Source organism: Manis javanica, chromosome 3 (genome assembly GCF_040802235.1).
Source record: "Manis javanica isolate MJ-LG chromosome 3, MJ_LKY, whole genome shotgun sequence".
Taxonomy (NCBI): domain Eukaryota; kingdom Metazoa; phylum Chordata; class Mammalia; order Pholidota; family Manidae; genus Manis; species Manis javanica.
The window spans coordinates 51,420,701-51,446,609 of record NC_133158.1 but is presented as its reverse complement, the minus strand read 5'-3'; the positions used below and the strand labels follow the sequence as shown (position 1 = coordinate 51,446,609).

The following is a 25,909-nucleotide window of genomic DNA, read 5'->3' as shown; positions in this document are numbered from 1 at the left end:
TTGTCTAGCCTTAAATTTTATTTTATTTTACATTTTTAACTTGAAAATGCCATCAACACCAAAGAAATATGTAGTTTCAAAAGGCTGCTTTTAACTTTGGAAAGATCTAAAATACAGAAATATTACACATTGGCAGTGTCCCTTAAGCAGTTATAAATAATAGTTTGCATTTATTTTTACAGATATCTGGGTATGTCTAGCTAGTTGGCAGAGCTTAACAGTTTCTTAATAATTGTACATGGTGAAAAACAGATACTGAAGTAAATATGACTCAAAGCAATATTAATATTGTTAGCGATTAGCACTTATCATTAGATAGTCACATTTGTAAAAGCTGAAGGAAGATATATAATTGAGAAAAATAAAATGTTCTTTTAAGCTGATAATACCAAAAAGTATTCTATAATTTTTCAAAAGATTGGGGATGTTGAAGATACATAAAAAATGTAGAAATCCTTCAATAATAGATATATCAACAAGAAAAACCTATTATTCTTTTCTTTCTGCCAGTCCCCTTCTAGTGAGTCATGAATTTTTCTTCTCACTTTCTTAATGTGTACTATTGTATTTTTTTTTAATGTAATTGGAGGGCAAAAAACTTTCAAACTAGCTTTTGTAGAGCTTTCTATTGACTATTTTAGACCAGAGAGTGAGTATCCACTTTACAGTTAAAGTGAACCTTTATTCTTTTTTTTAACTTAATTTTTTATTAAGGTATTATTGATATACACTCTTATGAAGGTTTCACATGAAAAAACAATGTGGTTACTACATTTACCCATATTATCAAGTCTCCACCCATACCCCAATGCAGTCACTGTCCATCAGTGTAGTAAGATGCCACAGATCCACTGTGTGCCTTCTCTGTGCTACTCTGGTGAACCTTTATTCTTAAAGTCCTATAATGACTTAAGTATTCTTAGATCATTACGAAGGTAATTGCAGTATTCTGGAAAACTTCAGAAAGAGCAAACTGTCAAGTAGGATTACAATTTTCAGTAGAAAGTCATCTATGACACAAAAATACTACAGGAAGAATATCCCAGTGACTGCCATATTATCATTTTCTTAGATTATTTTCCATTGTTTTTCATGGGAACAGGTGATAATTTGGTGCAGACAGCACATGTTTTGTGTATGGCCTGGTAGATTGTGTTCTTGAATCTTATATTCATTTCATCAAAAGTACCAAAGATGTTTGTTTTAAATTCGAAATATTCTTCTTGCTAAGTTATTGATATCAAATTCCTTTGAACATGATACACACATGCACTTTTTTTGGGGGGAGAAGGGGAATCTTGTTTGTGCGTAGACTGTCTTTGTGAGGGATAACAGAATTTTAAAAATCTAATGCAGTGGCTATATATTGAAAAGAATGAGATTTTAAAATATAGAGGTAATATTTTGGTAGTAATATGAAGTAATCTTAGTATTGAATACTCAGTCACTTTTTCAAGTCTTCATTAATTCTGCCCAAAATCAGCAAGGTCTTTAAAACATAAAAACTTGCGTGGCCCAGCTTTACTTGTTACCATTACCAAATACCATCACATTGCGGTTAGGGCTTCAATATATGGATTTGGAGAGGACACAAATATTCCATTCATAACAGGCTGTTTAAAATATTTTAGGGCTCCAAAACCTATTTGGAATAACAAAACTTTGAAATGGTCAGTGATCAAACTCAGGTATAATTCAAGTTTGAGCCTTAATTCAACAATACATTTTTCATTCAAAATTACAAAAGAAATTGGAATTATCTTTTGAATTTATGCTATGATCTGCAAATATCATTGCTCTCAGATTCTGTATATAACACAACTAAGGTATTTTGAAGACTGATTTCTAAGGGTTGCTGGTTGGTCTCAGATTGTCCTCCTAACTCTTTCCTTTGATGTCTGTGTTCCCTTTCTCAAAGCAGGAGCAACCATCAGGGTAACAGGTATTGGATTATTTCTCAATCTTATATGTGCTTTTCATCTGTCTTAGCACATTAGATGTATGAATCTTTTGCTTCATACATCTAAAACTTCACCCATTTTTAAAACCACCTGTCCACATTAATAAGTTCTAGTACCATACCATAAAACCTGCCTTTTCTTTTCTTAGTACCTTGAATTTTTAGGAACCATTTTAGTCTTGCTAATGCTTTACCATTTTTGCTTTTTTTTTTAATGAAAATTAACAAAACTAAAAAGTGTGACTTCAAGAAGGTAAGTTTTAGGTATATGAAAGTCTTTTTGGCAAAACCAAATGGATTCTTGGTTTTAACAATGGCCTAATTACAAAAATATAAAATGTAATTTTTTTCTTAGGTTTATTTTGGGAAATTATTTTCAAATTTTAGTTAGCAAGATTATTTTTTGTAAGGAAGAATTGATTATCTAGGAAGATTAAAAATTAGTATAACAGAATTATTTAAAGGTCCTTCCAACACCTTTCTTTGTAAAACTACCACCATTCTTAATGTCATCACAAATCCTGCTTAGGTGATAAATTAATTCTAATAGAGAGAATGGTGGTATGGCTCTGATGATCATTTCAAGTCTGATTGAGCAAAATGACCTTGCTTCTATCAAATTATATTTTAATTATTTTAACTTATTTTGAAAAAATTTTTAGATATGAAAATAAAGATATTTAAATGTGTGGCACTTACCTGGCAGGGGCCTACTACTTTAAGCTGTGCAAAGCATAAAATTCTCCTTTCCTGTAACATGTATGTTGTGGACTGTTCTATCTGCCATGGGAGAATTGGAAACCCAATCAAGAGCTTATATTTTGTTATATTAATCATAAATAATCCAGAGATTGTTAGTGTAGTTAATTATAATTTTATGTTTTCTATGGCAATTGGCCTCTCAAGTAGATTTCCATATATAGGTTTGCTTACCTTTAATACCCTTAGAATCAGTTTAGAGCTGTGACATGTTTAGTTTTTAATTTTTTACAACTTTATTGTCATATTGTTAAAGATATGCTTGTTTATTCAGTGATAAAGTATGTTCTAGGACAATTGAATAAAACAATGAGGTGCTTGAAAGTTACTCACTTTATTATGATATCCACAGCATTTCCTTTTGCAAGTGAATAGCCTTCACTCTTCCTACCAGAGCACTGTTTCATAATATGTAATTACATTTTATTGGAACTGCTGCTCTTTTTTTAGCATTCTTCATGAAAGGTTTATGATTTTTGCTTCAACAACTTGCTAAATTCATTGTGGGTAGTGCTCCAGTTTGTTACATTGCTAATCTTGAGCTAAAATTTCCTGTCTTTTCCAACCCAAAGGTTTTTCCTGTCTTTAAATTTGGCACAAATATACAAGTCATCTACCTAATTTTAATAATTATGTAGACGGTTTTATTTACTTTTTTCATTAAAATGAAGTACCTCATGAGCTAAATTTGCTCATAAAGCCGGGATCATAGTTCCATTTCCCATAAGAAAAATTGGCTTTGCTCGGTCTCTCGGCCATGCTACACTCCTCTTTTGAATTAAGCAGAGTGCACATTTTGTATGACCATAAAGTAAGTCAGAACACTGCTACCAGTAGGAGTTCACAGCCAACTCTGTCACCTAGCAAGGACTGTGTACCACTCTAGGCACAGCTTCTTTTAGTTTTAGAATTATTATACCACAGAGAAAATGGGATTTTTACCCCTGGTTTTAAAAATCATTGCATATGATTATTAACTTATGATTGATCACTAATTATTAATGATTATACAAATGTTTTAGAACATTTTTATAAGATGAACAAGGTCAGTTAAGGGATATTGTCACATTCACATAAAGTTTACAAAGGAGAACTTAAAAGGCAAAGAATGCCTTGAAAATTAATTTTAACAAGTAGAAATGGAAAAGATGCATTGTCTTCAGCTTAAGAAATATACTAATAAAATTTTCATTCATAAAGTTGGATTTCCATAGTAACATTAACTTTAAATGAAAATACATTTGAAAGAACAGTGAAACCAAATCATCATAGATGGGTGTTGGAAGTTTGATATATAGATTTAACATAAATTCTAAATATGGATTTCTTAAATGTGTGCTAACATTTGAAGGAACTGGGCATGAACAAAACTCATTTGCTAATTCTGTACAGTTCCCCATTTCATCATATCAGTACTTGCATGAATGAAATAAGCTCTATTTAATTTCCTTGGGATTTTAAAAGAAATGTATTTAATGAAAGTGTTTATTTAGTAGGGAGTTTTTAAAGAAAAAGAGTTTAGTTGTTTTACCTTACTTAAATCACCTGAGTAACAAACTACACAAACCTGCTTTTTACTTTCAAATTTGTATACTTTCTCCAAAAAATGAAGAATAATTGAGACAGAAAGAAGGGGTATTAAATGTGTGTGTGTGTGTGGGGGGGTGTATACCACACACATAAATACATTTATATATTTACATTTATTAGGCAGTGCTGTCTTTTCCAGGTAAAAAACGGAGTCTCTGCTGTCAGACTGGAATCACCGTTAAAGAGTGACCCATTTGAAGATCTGTCATTTAATCTGCTTGCTATATCAAAGGCTCAGTTATCTGTTCAAACGTCACCTGTTCTAACCGCAAACCCAAACACGTTGATTGAGTCACTTTCTGCAACCCAAAGTAACATTAATACTTTGAGTTCTATAAGTTGCGTGTCAGCAGTGCCTCCAATACCAGCCCGGAGTAAATCCCAGGAAAATACACGATGTTCTCCAAACCCATTTATTACCACCTTACCCAGCACAAATCCTTTCACTGACAGGACTGCTGCTCCTGGAAACCCATTTAGAGCTGAGTATCAAGAATCAGAGGCAACTTCATTGTTCTCCAAAGAAGAGCCCATTGCTAAGAGTTCTTTTCCTCCTCTGAAGCCTCTTGGTCATAACAATACTAAGCCTTCATTCTCACTTGATGGTTTTAAGGACAGTTTTGATTTGCAGGGCGAGCCTACAGTAAAAATTAGCAATCCAAAAGGATGGGTAACCTTCGAGGAAGAAAAGGACTTCAGTGTGAAAGAGAAGTCACCGTCAGCTTGTCCAAACTTACTGGATAATCAACCAGGTTCATTTTCTGGCTCCAGCGTGACCTTTGATGATGCCTGGAACAACAGTACAGATGTTTCTTTCTGTGTGTTGCCATCAAGAAGACCACCTCCACCTCTGGTCCCTCTGCTTCCACCTGGTACCACCCCTCCAGTAGATCCTTTCACAACCTTGGCATCTAAGGCCTCACCCACTGTAGACTTCATGGAAAGATAGTGGATACAATAGAAAGCAGTTGTTTTTTAGTTTTGGCAGGATAGAGCCAGAACAACTGGGCATTAGTTATTCATTATGTGCAATAAGTAATTGTTAAGTGTACTGATGTTATGAAATACCACTATTTAATGTGTTCAAAGTTGGAATATGTGTATATTGGAAATAAGGAAAAAATCCTTCTGATTAACTGGAGTTTTGGTGTGTTTCTGTTTGGATAAGTGAGAAAGCATAGTAACCATAAAAAGTGCTCAAAACTACTTTAGAAAATAATCCTTATTCAGAAATTTTATCAGTCTTCTCTGAAGAATCTCAAAAAGCCCAAACAACTTCTAGCTGACATTACTGCCAGCCTTTTCATACTTGTTAACAATTGGTATTCATAAATATTTACCAAAGAGCTATCAAACTTACACTGAAACAGAATTTTGAAAGGCATTGCTTTTTAAAAAATGTGTATATATGCATAAACACATATATACACTTAAATACTTACAAAACTCATAATTTAAATTCTAGAATATAACTGAGGCCAGATTTTTACCTAAAAGTTCAAACAGTACTTTTTTCAATACTTCATTATCAAAAGGATGGCTATAAATGAAATATAGGTAGTTCACTAATTTTCATCCAAAACTAGAATAATCTCACTATAGAACCAGAATTTTCTACCATTCCAAACCCCACCCCTTCAAACACACACATAGCATACATCCTGTTACTTTCCACTCCAGCACCTCCATGTGCTTTCCTCTGGGAGGAGGTTCTTGCAGCTGGAAGCACATATTTTGTGGTCACTGTCATGTAGATGGACACTCCAGCCCTTTCAAAATAGCACTGTGGCCTTATCTGTTGGGAAAGCACGTACCAGCTAACCTAGTCCAATGAGAATGTTAGCCTTACCCGCAGGCTCTCCTCTGTGCATTCAGGTATGTGTTACCCATCTCTCTCCCGCACTTTCCATTTGCTGCATTTGCTCTGGAACTTGTTAGCAAGGAAGCAGCAGTCCTCAGAGTGCTTTAAATTACTCAGTGTCTGTTCTCGCCCCTTAAGAAGCTACATATCACAACTATGATGCTGCTTTAAATTTTTTAGAGGCTACATCTCAAACTAGCTGTGGATTTTATCTCCTGCACTGCCAGTATGCAACCAGTCCTGCTTTTATTTTACGGAGAAGTACCCAGAAGTTTTACAGAATGTTGTATTTTTATGTCATTAAGTAATCCCAATCAGAAAACTTGAGCAATGCTGTTTTGTTGTCAGTTTAAGTTAAAATCATCTTTACTCATTAAGGTTCATATTAATGTTCCTTTTACATAGAGTTGTATGTGTCCACCTAAAGTCCATTGTCCACATTTAACCTGTAAAGGTGTGCTTTGGCAGAATATCAGAAAATTAAGTTCCTGGCTAAGAATGTGTAAAATGTAAAAGCACAGCAAACTGCATTGCACTTAACCACATAAAGAAAATCTAGTAGGAAAAAGCACTTTTCTAAATGCTCAAATGTTACCAAAATACTATATTTATAGAAGTAATCCTCTCTCTGTTAACAGCCATGATTTGTTGTTAGAAATAACTCTTGTGAGTTTTATATTGTGCTTTTTTTGGGGTTCTGATCATTTCAGCAGTAGTATATTTTAAACAGCAGTATTATTATAAGCAGTGCGCTTCAAAATGTGAATTAACTTGTTGAAACTGTGGCTCTAACATCTATGTGATTAGTGTATATGGTATTTGCTCTCCATTAGCAAAATAATTCATTATAAACCTCACTAGTGCAGATTGCAGTTCTATGAGCAATGTTTCCTATTGAATATAAACTACTGTCTAAAATACACATATCATGCAGCAGCTCAGCCTTTATCAGGAAAATTGTGTTTGGCAAGTTGCTGAAAGTGCACAGTTATGAAAGAAAGTTAAAGGTATGCTGCAAATAGCCATTCTTCTATGTATTATTAAAATATTTACCAGTTCTGTTAAAAGCAGAGCAGACATTAGACACTAAGGATCTCTTTGTGAATTCTTTGTTCTCTATAGTAGATTGCTGTTTATATGTAAGAATTTTATTGCTTATGTGGCATACAATATTTATATACTTTACAGAAGTACAGTACTGAAGTCAGTGGTACACAAACATTCTGTACATATCCTGTGAAGTGTGCTGTCATATGAAATAAAAATACCTGTCTTTACCATATTGACTACTTTGCTCAAAAGGGAAGAATTTTTCTCAGCCATTTTCCTTGAACGTTACAAGTTTAGTGACATACAATAGCATACACAGGTTTAGTGACATTTGGGGATTACCTCTTATTGTCATAACTGGTATTTTAATTCAAGGCCTCATTTTCATCCATTTTACTTCTCCATTTAATACTTATCTAAAAATAAGAGGAAAGATATTCTGAGATTACAAATCATCATTTAGGTACCCGAGCCTGATTCTGTAAGAGAGGCCCTCATTCAAAATCTTGTTGGCTTGAACATAACACATGAAGCATGAATGTTTTTCTAACCATAGCAAAAGAAACAGCTTGGGGTCAGAGGGGAAAGAGGCACAGGAAGAGCCAGACAGAAGAGACTGGCCACGGAGTTCCTGTGATTATTGCCTTTTTTTAGCCCTAGGTGTTTGCTATTCAGAACGATAACCTTGATTCTTAAATAGTTCAATTATGTTCATTAACCTCTGATTAAGAAGTTACAGATACAGAATAATACACTTTTAAAAGATTTGTATTTGAACATAATTGTGGGTTTATGTGCAACTGTTAAGAAATAATATGCAGAGATCCTATGTACCCTTTATGCAGTTTCCCCAGTGGTAACATTTTGCAAAACTATGGTATAATACCACAAGCAGGACATTAACAATGACATACAACACTCCCATCACCAGAGATCCCTCATGTTGCTCTTTTCCCACTACCCTCCCATCTTACCCTGTCTTTTGTTTGCAATGTCTGACAACCCCTAGTCTGTTCTACATTTCTATAGTTTTGCCACTTTGAAATTTACATTACATAAATGTAATTATATGGTATATAACTTTTCAGGATTGGCTTTTTTTTATCATAATTCTCGAGATTGCATCTATCAATAGTTAATTCTTTTCTATTGCTAAGTAGTAGTCCACAGTTAGTTTAACTGTTCACCCACTCATTGAAGGACATCTGAGTTTTTCCCAGTTTGGAGCTATTATTTAAAAAACCACTACAAACATTTGTGTACAGGTTTTTGTGTAAACATAAGTTTCCATTTTTCTGGGATAAATGCCTAAATGCCCAGAGTGCAACTGCTGGGTCATAGGGTAGTTGCATGCTTGGGTTTTTCCAAAACTGCCAACCTGTTTTCCAGAATGACTACCATTTTACATTCCACACAGCAATTTATGAGTGATCCAATTTTTCCACATCCTCATCTGCATTTGCTGTTGCACTGTTTTTTATGTTAGCTATTTTAGTAGTGGATATATCATTGTGACTTTGTTTCTTTAATAGCAGTCATGGTGAGCACATTTTCATGTGCTTATTTACCCTCTAATACCTTCAGTAAAATACCTGTTTGTATCTTTTGCCCACTTTCTAAATGCATTCTTTTCTTACTATTGTGTTTTGAGTGTTCTTTATATATCCTAGATACTTGTCCTTTGTTTGGACATGTGGTTTACAAATACTTCTCTCAAGTCTGTAGCTTATCTGTTCATCCTCCTCACATGATCAGTAGCCAGATCCTGAGATCTACAGGTCCACAAACTAACTACAGATGGGGGATTGACACAGGATAGCCAAACTCAACAAAAAACAGACATAGAAATCAACATGCCTGTTTTACTAATTTAAAAAAATCTAAGTCTGATTATATCAAGATTTAGCAAACATGTAAAAATGGGGACTCATACTATTGGTTGAGAGGGTAAATTGGCACAGTAATTCTAGAGAGCAATTTAACAGTGTCCAGTGAAGTTCATATACTCCAGCACAAGAAGTTTGACTTATAGAGAAACTCTAGTATATGTGAAACTGGTGAAAACTAGAAATAAACTAACCTTCAACAGGGGAATGGAGTAGCATATTCATATGGTGCAATACTATGAATTTCATAGCAGTGAAAGTGAGTGGATAAAATATTAGTAAATCTATTATGGAATCAAAGCAAATTACAAAATGATACAGTATGATGCCATTTATTTAAAATTTAAAACATGGCAAAGCCATAGGGAAATGTGTTAATGGTATAAAAACATGCAGGACAGCAGTTACCTCAGGAGAAGGGTTAGAGGGGAGTAGAATCAGGGAGGGGTTATGTGGGAACTTTAATACGTTAGGTCTTAAAAAGTGACTTTTTCTTCATAGAAAATTTTCTCTTTACCACTCTGGCTTCCTGATACCTAGCAGCCATTATGAATAGCCAATCATCTGGAACCAGAGTTTTAATCACGAATGAAATGCTTCAACAAATGGCCCTAAGATGCCATTCATCCTAGAATGGCAACAGTACCTAAAATATTCAGAGAAAATAAGCCAAAATGCACAAGACCACACAGGTGTCATCTTTGTCTTGGAATTCAGAGCCCACTTGGGTGGGGGTGAGACACCAGATTTTGTCATGATTTTTGATTCCTTAAACTACACAGAAAAAGCTACATATAAATTTGAAAGACACGACATGTGAGAAAAAAAGACCTTAAGAGAACACTGAAAGGAAGGCAGTAAAAGTAAAGTTAGGACTGCAAAGTCAAATATCATTGCTGACAAGGATTAAAGATACTGCAAGGGCTTGATCTGTGGCAATTTGGCAGATTTTCCACCATATGATTAATAAACTGTATTTAAACAAAACTGGATGGCCAGTGCATGAGTTTTCCACACTTTTAATTTAGTAAAATTAGTACCCACAGACTCTAATACATGACTGGTGAATACAGACATGGAATCAGGAGAAATAAAGGGACGACCTTATGGCTAGCAGCTGGAGCTGAGAACCCAGTAGGCCTCTATCCCTCAGTGGGGAGAGACATTTGCCAATCTGACCAGCACAAGTTCCAGGGTCTGGGTGACCTCTGCCCCAACAGTACTAGAGATGAAAACACACCCCCTCTCCCTGGGTTCCATACCCATTCCATCCAGTATCAGTCTAACAGCCTTCCCATGAGGCCCTGGATTGGCTTTAGGCATATCCAGGCCAGTAGTCACACCACCACTCTGCCCCCAGAGCCCTGGGGAATGCAGAAGGCCAAAGCTTCAGGAATACGAACTAGCAGGTGCTTGCAATGTTCAAATCAAATCCTACTCTGCAATGGCCTTGCGAAGGAGGTAAGCAGGGGGCGAGGCCTTGCACTCTAATAGCTTTGTTAGCGCCTTGTTATCAAGGGCTCAGGTCAGGTTACCCACCATCCAATCCAAAAAGCTAACCACAGTTTGATTTTCTCTACACCTCTGTTCGAGTTTGTCTTGTCCGTTTATTTTTGTTTTGTTACTTACACTGGAATATAAGCTCTATCAGAGCAGTGGCCCTGGATCTGCCGCGTGTCCCAGGCGCCTGAAAGAAACAGCGCTTGGCCTGACTGCCCTTCTGTCAGAACTTGTTGGACGGTGGCCGGCTGGATGGTTTGGGGAGGGTCACTCCGGCAGCAGCCAACTGAGCCACCCTAGACGTGTGCCTCCGCATCTACCCTCACAGAGCACGCGCTCTCCCTGGCGCCTGGGCGCTAGGAACCGGAGCCGAGGGGACAGGGAGCAGGGACCAGCAAACCAGGCTCGCCTCCCAAACCTCCGGGCGCAGAGCAGCGGGAGGCGTTTCCGGAAATGCCGCTGGGACCCGGGCGGCCCCGGGGTTGCTGCTGCGTGGCACAGCCCCACCCATTCCCGACCTGGCGGCCTCCCTCCCACCCCACCCTGGGATCTCGGGCAGCCGGAGAGTCGGCTGCGCCTTCCGCACTCCCGGCTGCCTGGTCTGTTTGCTGGTTTCCCGGACAACAGCCCTTAACTGGCGCGCGGCCCGGCGAATCCGGCTCGGCGGGTGCGTGCGGGACGCGCGGCCCTCTCGGACTGTGAAGGTCGTTGCCAGACATCACCGGGTCTCCGCTTCCCCACCCGCGGGTTCTGATCTAGACCTGGCGGCCCTTCAGACTGTTTCTTTGTTGCTCCTGGCAACGGCCACTTCCGGGAGCAAGTGACTCCGCCCTTTTCTCCATAGGGCGGGGGAAGACCAGGGTTCCGGTCTCTAAGTAGCCGTTAGTCGGTGGTCGCCGTCTGCTCCTCGCGTTACCGCAGGCTGCGCATCCCCGGCCTTCTGCCCGCCTCGGCGGGGCCGCGGGGCCACCATGGTTCTGCTGCACGTGAAGCGGGGCGATGAGAGCCAGTTCCTGCTACAGGCGCCGGGGAGCACGGAGCTGGAGGAGCTCACGGTGCAGGTGACCCGGGTCTACAACGCGCGGCTCAAGGTGCAGCGCGTCTGCTCAGGTGCGGGCCGGGACCGGGGAGCCGAGCCAGGGCTCGGAGGGGAGGAGGAGACGGGGCCATTTGGGATGGAGGAAGTTGGGTGGAACCCACAAGGCTTTCTCGGACCGGCGCGGGTCAAGTTGGTGGAGATTTGCATAGATGGACAGCAGCTGGGCTTGAAATGGGACACCGGGGTTCGCCGGAGACGCAGAGAGGGCCGGCGACTCGCGTGGAGACGCGACGGGAGAGGCCTAGAGCGCGCAATGCCCGGGCAAACAGACGGAAATGGGAGAGGGCGGGGGAAGCACCCGGAGGAAGCCAAACCGTCGGGCCGAAGAGCTGGAGCAGTGGAATTAAACAGATGCGAAGCGAGCAGATCACTGGCCCCAGTGCCTTTAAAAGGTGGATTTACTACTTGGAGCCTACTGAAGTGGAGCGGGTTGTGGTGCGGAGCCTACCCTGGGACGGCCCCATAGGGCGAGGAGAGGGTGGAGAGGCGTGGTGTTTTCCCTTCTCCAGGGAACACAAGCCTGATTCTCCTGTTACAGCGCTTTGGTGACCCTCCTCTAAACGCCAGGGCAGCGCTGTCCGCTGGAACTTTCCACAGCGAAGAAAGGGTTCCCTGTGTGTGCTGTGCACTAGCCCCATGGGGCCCTGGAACACGACCAAGGAACTGCATTTTATATTTTATTTCATTTGAATTTAGGTTTCAGCAGTCAAGTGGGGCTAGTAGCTACTGCATTACATAGCACAGTTTGACATGGTGATGCTCCCGGTGTTACCTGGAATGTTACTGAGTGGTAGTGACTATAAAAGTGACTTTTGTACCATGCAGATCTCCTTAAGGTCATGGTTTTATCTTTATGGGGCATATGTATAGTTTCTTAGTAAAAAATACCGATTCCAAATGTTACTTTTAAATTAAAGTATATGGGGGAAAAGGGGACTCAGCTTCTGTTCTGTAAAATTATCAATTGAAAATGTGGTGCTGAATGTCAGCAGTCATTTTAGTGAACTTAAAACCCATTCATTTGTTCTTCAGTTGTCAGCAGTTGTGAACTGTGATTCAGGCAGGCCCCAGAGCTCTGAAGACAAGGATGAATGAGACCAGCCCCTTGCCCACCAGAGGTTTAGAGTCTCATGAGAGAGACCATAAATATCTGTTTTGAGTCACACCATTTGTTCTCTAGTGTTTATTTTTATTGTCATGGGCCTCCTGGTGTCTCATACCCGGCTATGGGAAGACCTAGATCATGTAAAATTCACATAGCCTCTTTCATGTAAAAAAAAGCAAAGAAGCAAAAACAAGCAATGTTGCAAGATTAAAGTGTGGATTCGTTTTGGGGTGAATATATATGAAACAGGAGAAATATCAAGCCATGCATTTGAATAGTGAACATGAATACTAGAAAACCAAGATCTTGTCCTGTCTCTGTCGTTTCGGAAGGGTGTGAGCTGACTTAAATCTTCCCCACTAATCAGATTTACATACATCATTTATAAAGTATTTCTACAGAATTCTGTGTAAAATAGCAAGCCTGAGCAGGCCTCATATGACACTAAATCAGCTGTAAATTAAGCAAGATGGGGATCTTGATAACTGTCTTGCCTATCTCACAAGGTTAGAGATAATCTTTGTGAACGCACCTGGAAACCCCTAATATCCTATGTATGTATTCAGATTGTGAATTTTATCTCCTGCCTCCTGAGTGCCAGGTAGTACAGAATAGCACAGAGGATTAGACAGCTGCCTAGGGCCATGGGTGAGCTTCTAAACTCTGCTTCTCTTGATCTAGGATGAATCAGTGACCATTTGTGAAAGGTCAGGGGACAGATCTGGCACATAGCAAGTGGTATGTCAGTGTTAAATAAAATAATGAGATGATGGGCAGGACCCCTCTCCTCTAGGAGGAGGTATAAGGGGTTATGGTGATAATTGTGATATATATTGTTTCACTTTCTCTTATTTTTCAGAAATGGAAGAATTAGCAGAACATGGCATATTTCTACCTCCTAATATGCAAGGACTGACTGATGACCAGATTGAAGAACTGAAATTAAGAGATGAATGGGGTGAAAAGTGTGTACCCAGTGGGGGTGCAGTATTTAAAAAGGATGACATTGGACGAAGGAATGGGCAAGGTAATCCAGCGTTTTTCTTTGTGTCCATGACTGAGTATAGCAACTAGTATGAAAGGAGTTCTTTAAGTTGCAGAGTTGGCCTCAGTATTGCTGTACAAACTTATGCAATACTGCACTGTGGAGCTCCTTGTGATAAAATGCTAAGCCAGACTAAATTAGGTGGGTAAAGGAAGCATCTGTCTCTTTGCTCTTACTAAGTTGCAGCTATCTTTTAAATACATCAGATGAACCTATATGAAATTACATTTGTAGGTAGCAAGTGGTTGAAAATTGGCAGTTTCCTGTGATTTAGCCTAATAGTTTTTGGGGGATAGTCATTGAAAGTATTGAAGGTTGTGTTTTGTTAGAGTTTGCAGATCCTGAGGTTTATTTAGAGAGTGCGTGATGGAGGAAATCAGTGTCCGCACAGTGGTCTCCACTTGAATTGAAGATATGCTTCTCTTTTGTGCAAAGCAACTTAGTTCATGTCAGAGCACCATAGAAATTATCCTCCTTTTGGTATATGGTTGATCATGTAGAATTCGAAGGAAAAAAGGATGATAATCCATTTTGATAGTTTATCCCTATCCCTATATAAAAAAGCTCCATTTAAAAGACTATAAATAAATGACCATTTAATATACACCTGTCTACCATGCCCCAAAAACACTGTTAGTAGCAAAAGAAACACAAACATATCCTTACAAAGCCTTTACGTGTCCCCAAAATAACATATGTTTTAATATTGAAGATAATAGGAATCTCTACTTCTATTTCTTTCAAATTTTAACCTGGAAAATTGTTGGTTGTCTTCCACATCTTTCATACTTAAGCTCATTCTCAATTTGGAGAGATTCTTTGCTTCTAAGACAGAACTGTGTCAATGAAGAAAATAATAGTTATCTCATAAGAACCAATTCATTATTCATCTTTAAACCAAAACTGCCTTAAAGTAGCCATTTCTACTTTAATACAATTTATGTCTCTGGTATGTTCAATGTCTAATTAAAACTGTTATTTATTAAAAATACAAGGTTTAAGAGATTTTCATCTGACTTCTCAAGGCCAGCTTTGTCTAAATTCTATACTTGTGCTTTCTCTCATTTCACTTACTCCCCCACTCAGACAGATGGGGTTAGGATAATCAAGAAGGGTTTTAAAGACAGTTGTTTCTCTCCCTCTTCTCTTTATTTTTATAGCTCCGAATGAAAAAATGAAGCAAGTTTTAAAGAAGACAATAGAAGAAGCCAAAGCAGTAATATCTAAGGTTAGCTTTCAAACTCTACTCACGCCTTCCAGAGCTAACTGTCAACCAACTTTAAAAAAAAATTTTTTCCATTTTCTCTTCTTTCTTTGTTTTTGCCTCCCAGAGGCAAGGGAAACAAGCCTGTTTGGGTGGGCCCTACCCTTTCCTTTTCATGAGTGTGACCACTGTCCTGAATCCTTCCAGTTTCTACAGGTCAGATGAAAAATGTTATTGGCTGGTGTAAATGTGGTTCACATGTAGGAGGCACATAAATTGAAGCATATGTGATTTAGTTTCCTTGACCCTTTTGAAGAACTTAAAGTGAATTTTGAACATGTGGCCACATAGTCGCTCTGTAGATACCTGATTGGACACAGCATGTGTCTAATTAAATATGAATTCGTTTTTTGTAATTGTCATAAAGTATTTATACAAAAACTTTCTTAGAAGGAAAAACTTAAGTCATGCCACTGGCATGTGGATCGTGTGACTCTGGAGGAAAAGAATATCAGGCTATTTAAAGAATCGTTATTATGATCAGTTGCTTTTATTTACTTATCGCTGCTACTTGTTACTACCACCTACAGTGCAGGTCTTCTCAGGCCGGAACTGCCTTTTCTTTAGCTCCTCCCAATTCACTGGGCAAAGCTCTTGTTTCTAAGCCAACACTTCCCAAATTCTCCAGGCTCTTAACTAATCCTTCGAGTTCTTCAGGAAAGATGGCTCTTCCGTGCCTGTTAATACAGGAAAGTCCTACAAGGAAGGCTTTGATTCAGTCCATTTGCAAAATGCATTTGACTGCAAACCTTTTTCTTTTTTAAGTAACCTAATATATCTTTATATATTTATTTTTTACTGTTTTTTTTTAATTAAGGTATCATTGGTATACACTCTTACAAAGGTTTCACATGAAAACCATTGTGGTTACTACATTCACCCATATTAGTGAGTTCCTCCCACCCCATTGCAGTCACTGTCCATCAGTGTAGTAAGATGCCACAGAGTCACTTCTTGCATTCTCTGTTCTGCACTGTCTTCCCTGTGACCCCCCACACCATGTGTGCCAATCATAATACCCCTCAATCCCCTTCTACCTCCCACACCACCCACCCTCCCTCACCCCACCCCTTTCATAACCACTGGTCCCTTCTTGGATTCTGTGAGTCTGCTGCTGTTTTGTTCCTTCAGTTTTTGCTTTGTTCTTATACTCCACAAATGAGGGAAATCATTTGGTACTTGACTTTCTCTGCCTGGCTTATTTCACTGAGCATCCCTCCAGCTGTATACATGTTGTTGCAAATGGTAGGATTTGTTTTCTTATATGGCTGAATAATATTCCATTGTGTATATGTACCATCTTTTCTTTACCATTCATCTACTGATGGGCAGTTAGGTTGCTTCCGTATCTTGGCTATTGTAAATAGTGCTGCAATAAACAGGGGTGCATATGTCTTTTTGAATCTGGGATCTTGTTTTCTTTAGGTAAATTCCTAGGAGTGGAATTCCTGGGTCAAATGATACTTCTATTTTTAGTTTTTTGAGGAACCTGTGTATTGCTTTCCACAATGGTTGAACTAATTTATATTCCCACCAAAAGTGTAGGAGGATTCCCCTTTCTCCACATCATTACTAGCATTTGTTGTTTCTTGTCTTTTCAGTGTTCACAGTTCACAACTGCTGACAACTTTTCAGTGTTGGCCATCCTAACTGGTGTGAGGTGACATCTCATTGTGGCTTTAATTTGCATTTCCCTGATAATTAGCAATGTGGAGCATCTTTCATGTGCCTGTTGGCCATCTGAATTTCTTCTTTGGAGAAGTGTCTGTTCATATCCTGTGCCCATTTTTTAATTGGGTTATTTGCTTTTTGGTGTTGAGGTGCATGAGTTCTTTATATATTTTGGATGTCAACCCCTTATCAGATCTGTCATTTATGAATATATTCTCCCATACTATAGGAGGCCTTTTTGTTCTACTGATGGTGTCCTTTGCTGTACAGAGGCTTTTTAATTGGATATAGTCCCACTTGTTCATTTTTGCTTTTGTTTCCCTTGCCCAGGGAGATATGTTCATGAAAAAGTTGCTCATGTTTATATTCAAGAGAGTTTTGCCTATGTTTTCTTCTAAGAGTTTTATGGTTTCATGACTTACATTCAGGTCTTTGATCCATTTCAAGTTTACTTTTGTGTATGAAGTTAGACAGTAATCCAGTTTCATTCTCTTACATGTAGCTGTCCAGTTTTGCCAACATCTGTTGTTGAAGAGGCTGTCATTTCCCCACTGTATACCCATGGCTCCTTTATTGTATATGAATTGATCATATATGCTTGGATTTATATCTGGGCTCTCTATTCTGTTCCATTGGTCTATGGGTCTGTTCTTGTGCCAGTACCAAGTTGTCTTGATTACTGTGGCTTTGTAGTAGAGCTTGAAGTTGGGCAGCATAATCCCCTCAGATTTATTCTTCCTTTTTAGGATAGCTTTGGTTATTCAGAGTCTTTTGTGGTTCCATATGAATTTTAGAACTATTTGTTCTAGTTCACTGAAGAATGCCATTGGTATTTTGATAGGGATTGCATTGAATCTGTAGATTGCTTTAGGCAGGATGGCCATTTTGACAATATTAATTCTTCCTATCCATGAGCATGGAATGTATTTCCATTTATTGGTGTCTTCGACTGCAGAACCTTTTTTTAAAAAGTACTGATAATAACTACTAACATCCAGTCAAGTCAGCCCATCACAGAACGTGTGAGGAGAACAGAGGACTCTGCCCTGCACCCTTCACTCACATTTTTTTCTGTGGAAGTCCTGTTCATTTATATCGCCTCTGCCCTTTGCCTGCCAATATTTCTGTGTGTTACTGCATAGTTCACAGAGAGGTTTCCAGGTGGTCCCAGGGCTTTGCAGCAGTAACTGGCCCAGCATGGCAGAGCTCCTGAGTGACTGGGCCTGGCTTCACACCCAGGGCCCTTTGCATGCTGCCCCCAGAAGTGTGCATGCATCGCTGTCCCCTCACCACGCTCTGCCACGTTGAGGCAGTGAGCACTGTGGGTCAGAACATGGTGGGGCGAGCAGGGGAGGGTTCGAGTCCCAGCACCTTGGGACTTGAACTCCTTCACTCAGGTTGTATAAGCAAGTGAGAGACAGTGAAATATCCAAACTGTGTGGCTCCTCCTGAATGGGAGGAGCGTGTCTATGCAACCCCTTTACCTGGGAACCCACTCTCTGCTAAGGGTGGGGGACCAGGTCAGTCTGCCTGAGGCTGTGCTGAGTTTCTCCATCCCCTAGCCGGGCATGGGGCTGGCATCACTGCCCTGGGTGGGTGGCGGAGCTTTTATAGAAAAGGACTCTGAGGCACCCCTCTGTGGTAATAGTGGTGGTGGTGGGCAACACCCTGCAAGCAGGAAGACTTCCCGGAGGTGCCCCTCTGTCTGGGGCCCTTCACACTGTGCTGGTGGCGTATGTCTCCCATGGGGATACATTTTATTGGGATTTATGACTTAGGGAGAATTTCATAAGCTGCCCTGGGAGGAGGCAAGTGGGGGAAGACATGGGTTTAGGGAGCTTATGTCTGGGCCTCTGGGACCTTCCTCCCTGGGGGCCTTGTCAGCCTCGGGCCTCAGTCCCTACCCAGCCTCCTAACCCAGGACCTGGGCACCCACAGGATGGTCTGAGCCATAGCCAGGTCGCGGACGCCTGCATTTCCTGAGAAGCAGGGACGTTCGGCTCCCTGCCACCTTATCCTCCACAGTCGGTCAGATCATGCCCCCCATTACGCAACAGTTCCGTCAGGGACGCCCTGACGTTCCCCTCGTAGTGCGGGGTCTTACCCACCACCAGCCCTTTGGCCAGAGCCTCTGCCCTGCCATGGAGTCCCCACCCACCCTCTTCCCTAACTTGCTTCTTTGCCTTCCTGGGACCAATTTGTCCTCTTAATGCTCAGCAGGCCCTTGAGGCCCCAGGCTCTGAGCCCCTGGATGGCCTGTGCTAACCCACTGCCCGCCGCCCACCTCCCATCTCCTGGGCCTGGAGGACCCAGGGGGGCCTCCCCAGCCCTGCTTTCTGCCACCCCAGCCCCTGCCAGTGCTGGGTGGCCGCTGGCCCTTCTCCCTGCCAGAAGGCTGGCCTCAGACCTTCTCAGGGTCCATGGACTTCTGCAGTTGTCTGTCCAACCTGCGAGTTGTCTCTTTTCCTGCTTCTTCCTCTTCCTTCCCTGGAGACTCTGAGTATTTGGTGTCTCTGGCCCTTGGGCTCTCTCACAAATCTGCTGCTTGTCCGGAAATCCAGGAGGGGTGATGTCCGGTGTTTCCTGTGGGCTGTGCTGAGTCTGAACGCGCCTGTCCTCTTTCCTCCACCTGAGATCAGTGGTGTGCAGCCTTCCCTTTTATACCTGCCCTGTGCCCACCTTTGCCTCCCAGCAAGCTGCTGGGAGAAGCGCATGATGCCTCTGAGTCCTTGGCCCCTATCCCTCTGAGTTTCCTAGAACCTGGCCTCTCCTTCCCCCCAGAAATGGCCATCTTGGGGCTACCAGTGACCCCTTAACCAGCAACTCCAGAGGCCCCTTCTCAGCCTGACTCGTGGCTCCTCTCTTTGAACCATACCCAGGATCCTGCTCTATTCCCATTCCCTCCCAGCTCTCTGAGTGCCACTTTCTCTACCCTCGCCTCTGACGCATGACATTGATCAAAGTACTTTACCTGTAGCCCTCTTTGCCTTCCTTTCTGCTTTCTCCTCCAGCATTTATCATTTCTCCCAAAGCAAATTTTACCTTTCTGCAGATAACCCTTAAAACTCTGTCCTCTACCCCTGACATCTTCCTTCACTGGCCTTCCAACTGGTTCCTGCTTGCTTTTGCCTGAAAGCCCAGCCAGCACTTGACTCAAGTTTTCTGGACCAGCTCATGGACTCCTCACTCTCACCCTCTGTATTCTGTACCCGAGCAGCAGCGTCTCTGCAGACTCCCGTTTCTATCAACAGAACCGCAGTGTGCGTTAGACAGGCTGTCACCCTCAGTGTCCCCCTCAGCATGTCCTTCTCTGTGGTCTGCATGCCTTAAGTTCAGGCCTGTACCGTCTGCTCCGTGATGCCTCTAAAATCCAAATCCTTTCATTTCCACCACTGCCACTTTATTTAATAGGGTAGCCTTTTGTGTTAAGACACAAGTGGGTGGCCTACAGTTGAGTTCAGTTCAACTCTACATTGCGCAGAGTTGGCACAGACCCCACAGGTGAAAGGACAGGTTATCCCCAGGACTCTCTTACTCAGGCACCAGGCAGCCCTCCCTTCTGTCTGACTTGGCTCTGGATTTGGAGGTTCCCACAGCCCCCTTCAGATTCAGTGATTCACTATGATGACAGAGTGCCCCGCAGGTGCTCTATGTACTGTTACAATTTTGTGACAGGACACAACTCTGAAACTGGGAGAGATGCGTGGGCAGGTCTGGGGGCAGGAGTGTGGGGCTTCTGGGCCCTTCCTCCTCCGTGGTGTCCGCGCACTCTCTTTCCCAAATACCAATGTGCTCTCCCACCAGGAAGCTCCACTGAGCTTCGATGTCCAGAAAGTGTACCAGGTTTCATCACGGGCATGAATGATGAAATCCTTGGCCATGTGATCACATTCCTCTCTCGCCTCATTTCTCCAGAGGTAGTGATAGGGGGTCTGAAAGTTGCAGTCCTATCTACTCAGCTTGGTCTTTCTGGGGAGGCCTTAAGTGAAAAGATCACCTTGTTAGCATAAACTCAGCTCTGGTCAAAAGGGGCTCACTTTGAGTAACAGAAGAAGCCACTCCTATCACTGCAAATTCTGAGTGACTGTGAAGCTCTCTGCCAGGACGGACAAAGACCGGACAGAGTGTTGATTATATCTCACCTTGCCTCTGTGCCCCTGTCAGAGGCCATTGCCTCTGTGCCACCCAGTCTCCCCCTGCTGGGTCCATTCTGCACCCCTGCAGGGTCAGTCTCTCAGCATCACCAGTCCTTACTGCACAGTCAGTCACTGCCCAGCACCTCCCCGTAAAGGCAGACCCCCAGGCTGGCCAGCACAGCTGTTCAAAGTGAGCTCCAGGCTGCCCTCTGGCAGCATCTTCTCTTCGCCTGCCTGCCCCAAGCAGTGGGGCTGCGTGCTGTGACCTGCCTCCCTTTGCTTCTGCCTGTCCTGAAGCTCCCTGTCCCCTCTGCACCTGGTCACCCCACTTAGGTTTTAAGGCCTGCCTGAGGTCCCTCCCCGTCTGTGGGGTTCCCCGCTCCTCTCCCATCTCTCCCACTAGTCTGGGTGCCCTTCACTGACTCCCAGCTCGGTGCTGCTCAGCCTGCTTCCTGTCTAGGCTGCAGTGGGCGTGGCTCGGCCCTGAAACAGACTGGTCGCTTTGATGGTGAGCACCCTGGGACTCCGTTTGTTGCTCTGGCAGCATCTGGCAAGGGTCTTGTTTTGTTTCGTTTTTTTTTTTATTGAAGTATCATTGATAATACAATCTTATGATGGTTTCACATAACACAGTGGTTTCAACTTTCACCCATATTATCAAGTCCTCACCCCTTCCTTGCAGTCAGTGTCCATCAGTGTAGTAAGATGCTACAGAGGCATTGTTTTCTCTGTGCTATACTGCCTTCTCCATGACCTACCTATATTGTGCGTGCTAATTATAGTGCCTCTTAATCCCCTTCTCCCTCCTCACCTACCCTCCCCATTTCCAGTGGTAACCAGTGTCTGCGAGTCTACTGCTATTTTGTTCCTTCTGTTTTGGCAAGGGTCTTGTGCAAGAACTTGGTAAATATCTGGGGAATTACCAGCACATTGTAGATAATGATCCCTGTCCACTTTCAGAAACAAGTGGAGGCCAGCATCTGTGTTACCATGGAGATGGTGAAAGATGCTCTGGACCAGCTTCGAGGTGCAGTGATGATTGTTTATCCCATGGGGTTGCCGCCCTATGATCCCATCCGGATGGAATTTGAAAATAAAGAAGACTTGTCAGGAACTCAGGTATGTGGCTATCGGACATTCTGTGAGTTCAAATCCCCCTCAAAGAACAGAAGCCCCTTACATTTGACCCTCTCTTCTGGATGCAGTTTTTTGCTTTATGCCCAGCTTCCCATCTGGTTATGCTGGGCTTCAGGGCAGGGTTCTGAATTCAGGGAGGACCCTGAAGGTAGTACTCATGGTTGAGGGCTTGGCCCCCACACACAGACGGGCAGTAGAGAGGCTTTGTGAGGCTGCCCATCAGGAGTAACTGAAAACAGTCCCATTTCTTGGGCCACTGGAAAGCCAGATGCCTAATTTGGACCTGTTGGTCCCTTTGCGTGGAAGTTTGTATTCTAGCCTTACCTCTTGCATCCTGTCATTTTCTGCCTTTATGTTTCCTTTTCCTTTGTTTTTCTCATTTGCTCCTTAACCTATGGGACAGGATCTGTTTCTCTGAGTGATCTTCAATAGGTAGAATCTGCAGACACAAACAAGGCCCCATTATGCCTCTATCTGCGATCCCAGCCGGATTCCAGTGTTCTTCCCAGTGCTATCCTAAAGTCCATATAAGAGGAGCAATGTTAGGATGTGGGTGCAAATGAGATAGGATCCTCCCCGCTTCGCAGAGGAAGAAGTTAGCTGAGTCAGGGCCAGAGCTGAACTAGCTGGGAAGGTATCAAGGTGGCTGAGGGCTGGGAGTAGGCAAGGAGTCAGTGCTTCCCCTGGGGGCTGGGGACCACCATGCTGCTCCTGCACCTGCAGGGGGGCCTCACCTGTGGCCTACCCTGATGATCTTAAAGTGTGTTGTTTCCGTGGCCCCAGGCAGGACTCAATGTCATTAAAGAATCAGAGGCAAAACTGTGGTGGGCAGCCAAGGAGTTAAGAAGAACAAAGAAGCTTTCAGACTATGTCGGCAAAAATGAAAAAACCAAAATTATCGTCAAGATTCAGCAGGTAAGTATTTTTGCTTTAACATGTCCCTATTTTTTACGATTTTGTTTTAATTTGGGGGGATGCGCCAATGTTAATTTCAACTTTAGAAGGAAGGTTACAAATAACTAAAATTATTTCTTGACATGAAAAGTACAGCCTAGAGCACTGATTTCAAGTTTTCGAAGGGCTGACACTATAAACGAGGAGTTAGAGGCCTGCGAGGGTGTAAGCGGAGCTCGGCAAGGCGCTGGGCCGTGTGCTCTCCTGATATCACTGTGTCGCCTGCGGCAGCCGTGGTCCCACAACTCTCCCTGTGCCTCCCCCACTGCACCCGCAGTGCTGAGCTGGAATGGCCGTGACAGCAGCCCTCAGCATCCGGTCTCCATCCACCCAGCGGCCGCAGCACGGGCGCTGGGGTCCAGATCTCCAGTTAACTTGCCCAGGATGGTCAGACTGGACGGCCCACTTACTGTTAGCAGTTGGCCAAGGTGGTTGGAAAACATTCCTGTACCTTCCTGGGCCATCCCTGTAAGAATGCCTTAATCCACAGTTTGCTCTTCGCTCATCTTTCAGAGAGGACAAGGCGCTCCAGCCCGAGAACCCATTATCAGCAGTGAGGAGCAGAAGCAGCTGATGCTGTATTACCACAGAAGACAGGAGGAGCTCAAGGTGCGGGCGACAGACGGGTTTAGAGAGCCACGCCAGAACCTCACCCCATGCCTCACCGCAGGCGCTGGGGAAGCTGGGGCGCACGGGTGGGGGCATTTCTATTGGCTCAGCCTCTCCAGGGCCGCCAGAGCCGCTGGCCGCCCCTCCCTCCAGCGCTGGGCTCCGGAAGTGCCCTGCTCCCGGGAAGGCGGGGAGCCAGGAGCTCGCCTGTGGGGCCTCTTGTCTCTGTGTTGTAAAACACTTTCCCAAAATGCCTTCCTGAGTAAAACAAATTTATTTGCAGAAATTGGAAGAAAATGACGATGACTCCTGTTTAAATTCTCCATGGGCTGATAACACGGCTTTGAAAAGACATTTCCATGGCGTCAAGGACATAAAGTGGAGGCCAAGATGAAGTTCCTCAAACTTACCGGCTTCCTCTCCTGCAGGCAGCATGGTGAGAGGGTACCGCCTGTGAGAGGTGCGGAAATTCCTAGTCTTAGTGTTTCTCTCAGCTTGAATGTTTAAGAGTTTGTCAAGGTTTTAGAACTTAATAAATATATACTCAAAATAATCTGCCTGTAATATTTTTTTTCAGGAACAACTATATAACATTTGAGGTTTTTCTGCGACAAAATACTAATGATGTAATGACAAACGTTTTTTCTTCTGGTGTCTTTGTTCTGTGTTCTCACGAGAGCTGTTGTATTGGAGGAAATGGAAGCACCTTTTCTCCAAGGCGAGTCAAGTATCTTCTGGAAGCTGCGGCCGTCAGTGGCCACTAGGGGCTGCCCGACTCCCACTGTCCCTGCCACTGCCTGTGTGGATCTGTGGGAGGCTGTTCTCAGTCTTTGCATGTTTCTGTGTGTCTAATGGAGCCTCCACGGCTGGTGGTAGTGCCTGCTTGGCCTTGTCTTCTGGTGTAAAACCCACATCTGGATGGAAGTTGGACTGTGAGTCTAACCTGGAAACTGAACAAGTTCTTCCACAGTTTCTGGGCTTTTCCTGAAAGTGAATGCTATCCTGGTAGCTAATGGATGGTTCTCCCTAGTGGGCTCAGGGACCGTGGTCCATAGGCCACTGTGGCTCACCTGCCATCGTGATGGTTTACTAGGACACCTTTGATTTTAAATACCCCAACTCACCATCCCCACAAACACTCCCACTGCAGCAGCTCCAGCACGCGCAGACTGCCGGTGCCATGAAAGCACCTGGACACCCTGTCGTGCTTGACTGGGTCTGTAGGCGCTGTCCCCATAGCCGGAAACTCAGCATGCCCACCCACAGGGGAAGTAAAGTGATGGGCTCTCTCCCCGCCTGGCCATCCCGCGCCCCTGCTCCTCTGCCCCCAGACCCGTGCCTGCCACAGAGATGGAGGTGGGTATGGGTTCCACCTGCTCAGGGCAGGCTTCCCTGGGGGTGGGCCGGGGCCAGCCACTTGGTTCCCAGATCAGGTCCCCTTGTGGGGTAGGGACCAGCCTCTTCCCCCTCTGCCCATCTCCATGGGTCAGAGGAAGTGGAAGTCGGAACACAGCAGCCAGACCCACTGAGACTGCCCCCTGCCTTACAGGGAGGACATAGGCCCTTGGCAGAGACTAGACCCTCTGGAGAGCAGAAAGAGCCCCGAGCACCCAGGACGTTCCGTATCTGTCCCTCACCTCACCACCATCTCCAGGTTACTTAGGGCAGTGCCCCGTAACCTGTTAGTAGGATTTCTGTTGTTCCACAGTGTTTTCTAAAGTGAGTTGTGGCCGACTCCACATCTTGATTGTACCTTACTCTTTTGGCTGATAGTCAAATTTTGTAAAATCAAATTTGTGTCTATTTTCTTTTTGATTTTCATTTTAATTTAAAAATGTTTCCATGAAAAATTTTTGTCCTTGGATGATGTAAAGTTTGTAATAAGATTTTATGATTCTATTTGAGGCACATCCTGCCTCTGTCAATGTGTAGTTTATGTGGATCACACAATACACACTTGCAAAGCATGTTAACATGATCAGAGCAGATCTTCTTAAGAACTATTGCCGTGTCATTAGGAGTTCTTGTCAGCTCAGTGGAGTATAAGCGCTTTATGCAACCATGATAGGCACTCTGTTGCTTCATATAATCCAAGGTTAGCAGCCACGTAACTTTGGAGGACAGAAATCACTAGACAGCTAGCAGCACGCTGCGCTCCTTTAGAGAAGACACATGAAGATAACAATCCTCTCTGTCTGCCCGTCTCTACCTCAACCTGAGCTCTCCCTATTGAGATGTAGCCGCTCGTTGGAATGTAAGCCTGTGAGCAGCCCCTTTACAGCT

General features: G+C 43.0%; 2 protein-coding genes and 1 long non-coding RNA gene across 12 annotated transcripts in view; 2 read left to right on the top strand and 1 right to left on the bottom strand.

Annotated features, from left to right (window-relative positions):
* SYNJ1 (synaptojanin 1) overlaps positions 1-7,452 on the top strand; it is a 70,754-nt gene extending 63,302 nt beyond the window's left edge. For 6 of the 9 annotated variants that reach the window (XM_073231419.1, XM_017641912.3, XM_017641907.3 and 3 more), the window contains one exon: positions 4,449-7,452. In XM_073231419.1, the coding sequence (XP_073087520.1) occupies positions 4,449-5,258 (810 nt within the window). In that variant the 3' untranslated portion in view covers positions 5,259-7,452. Of the gene's footprint in view, positions 1-1,918; positions 1,946-4,448 lie in introns of those variants that run through there. The other 3 variants (XM_017641910.3, XM_017641908.3, XM_017641909.3) reach the window with 3 other exon arrangements.
* LOC140848381 (uncharacterized) lies at positions 4,910-11,143 on the bottom strand. The gene is made up of 3 exons (XR_012129157.1): positions 10,736-11,143; positions 7,563-7,636; positions 4,910-5,098 (listed from the first exon to the last, which is right to left on the bottom strand). It is a non-coding gene; the product is annotated as an uncharacterized lncRNA (long non-coding RNA).
* A 279-nt stretch (positions 11,144-11,422) lies between these two features.
* CFAP298 (cilia and flagella associated protein 298) lies at positions 11,423-24,179 on the top strand. Of its 2 annotated transcripts, none has more exons than XM_017641914.3 (7): positions 11,423-11,716; positions 13,670-13,837; positions 15,016-15,083; positions 21,887-22,045; positions 22,847-22,978; positions 23,531-23,626; positions 23,910-24,179. In XM_017641914.3, the coding sequence occupies exons 1-7, from the start codon at positions 11,578-11,580 to the stop codon at positions 24,018-24,020; spliced, it is 873 nt and encodes a 290-aa protein (XP_017497403.1). In that variant the 5' UTR covers positions 11,423-11,577; the 3' UTR covers positions 24,021-24,179. The 2 variants fall into 2 exon arrangements, with proteins under 2 accessions (XP_017497403.1, XP_036870512.1); XM_037014617.2 differs by lacking the exon at positions 11,423-11,716 and adding an exon at positions 11,767-12,097.
* Positions 24,180-25,909: the final 1,730 nt, after the last annotated feature.

Bases quoted from the DNA above. Each gene is read 5' to 3' on its own strand.
- CFAP298 (XM_037014617.2), top strand. From the start codon at position 11,782: ATGGAGGAAGTTGGGTGGAACCCACAAGGCTTTCTCGGACCGGCGCGG. The intron at 15,084-21,886 runs GTTAGCTTTCAA...GTCCACTTTCAG, and splicing joins CCAAAGCAGTAATATCTAAG to AAACAAGTGGAGGCCAGCAT. The intron at 22,046-22,846 runs GTATGTGGCTAT...CCGTGGCCCCAG, and splicing joins AAGACTTGTCAGGAACTCAG to GCAGGACTCAATGTCATTAA.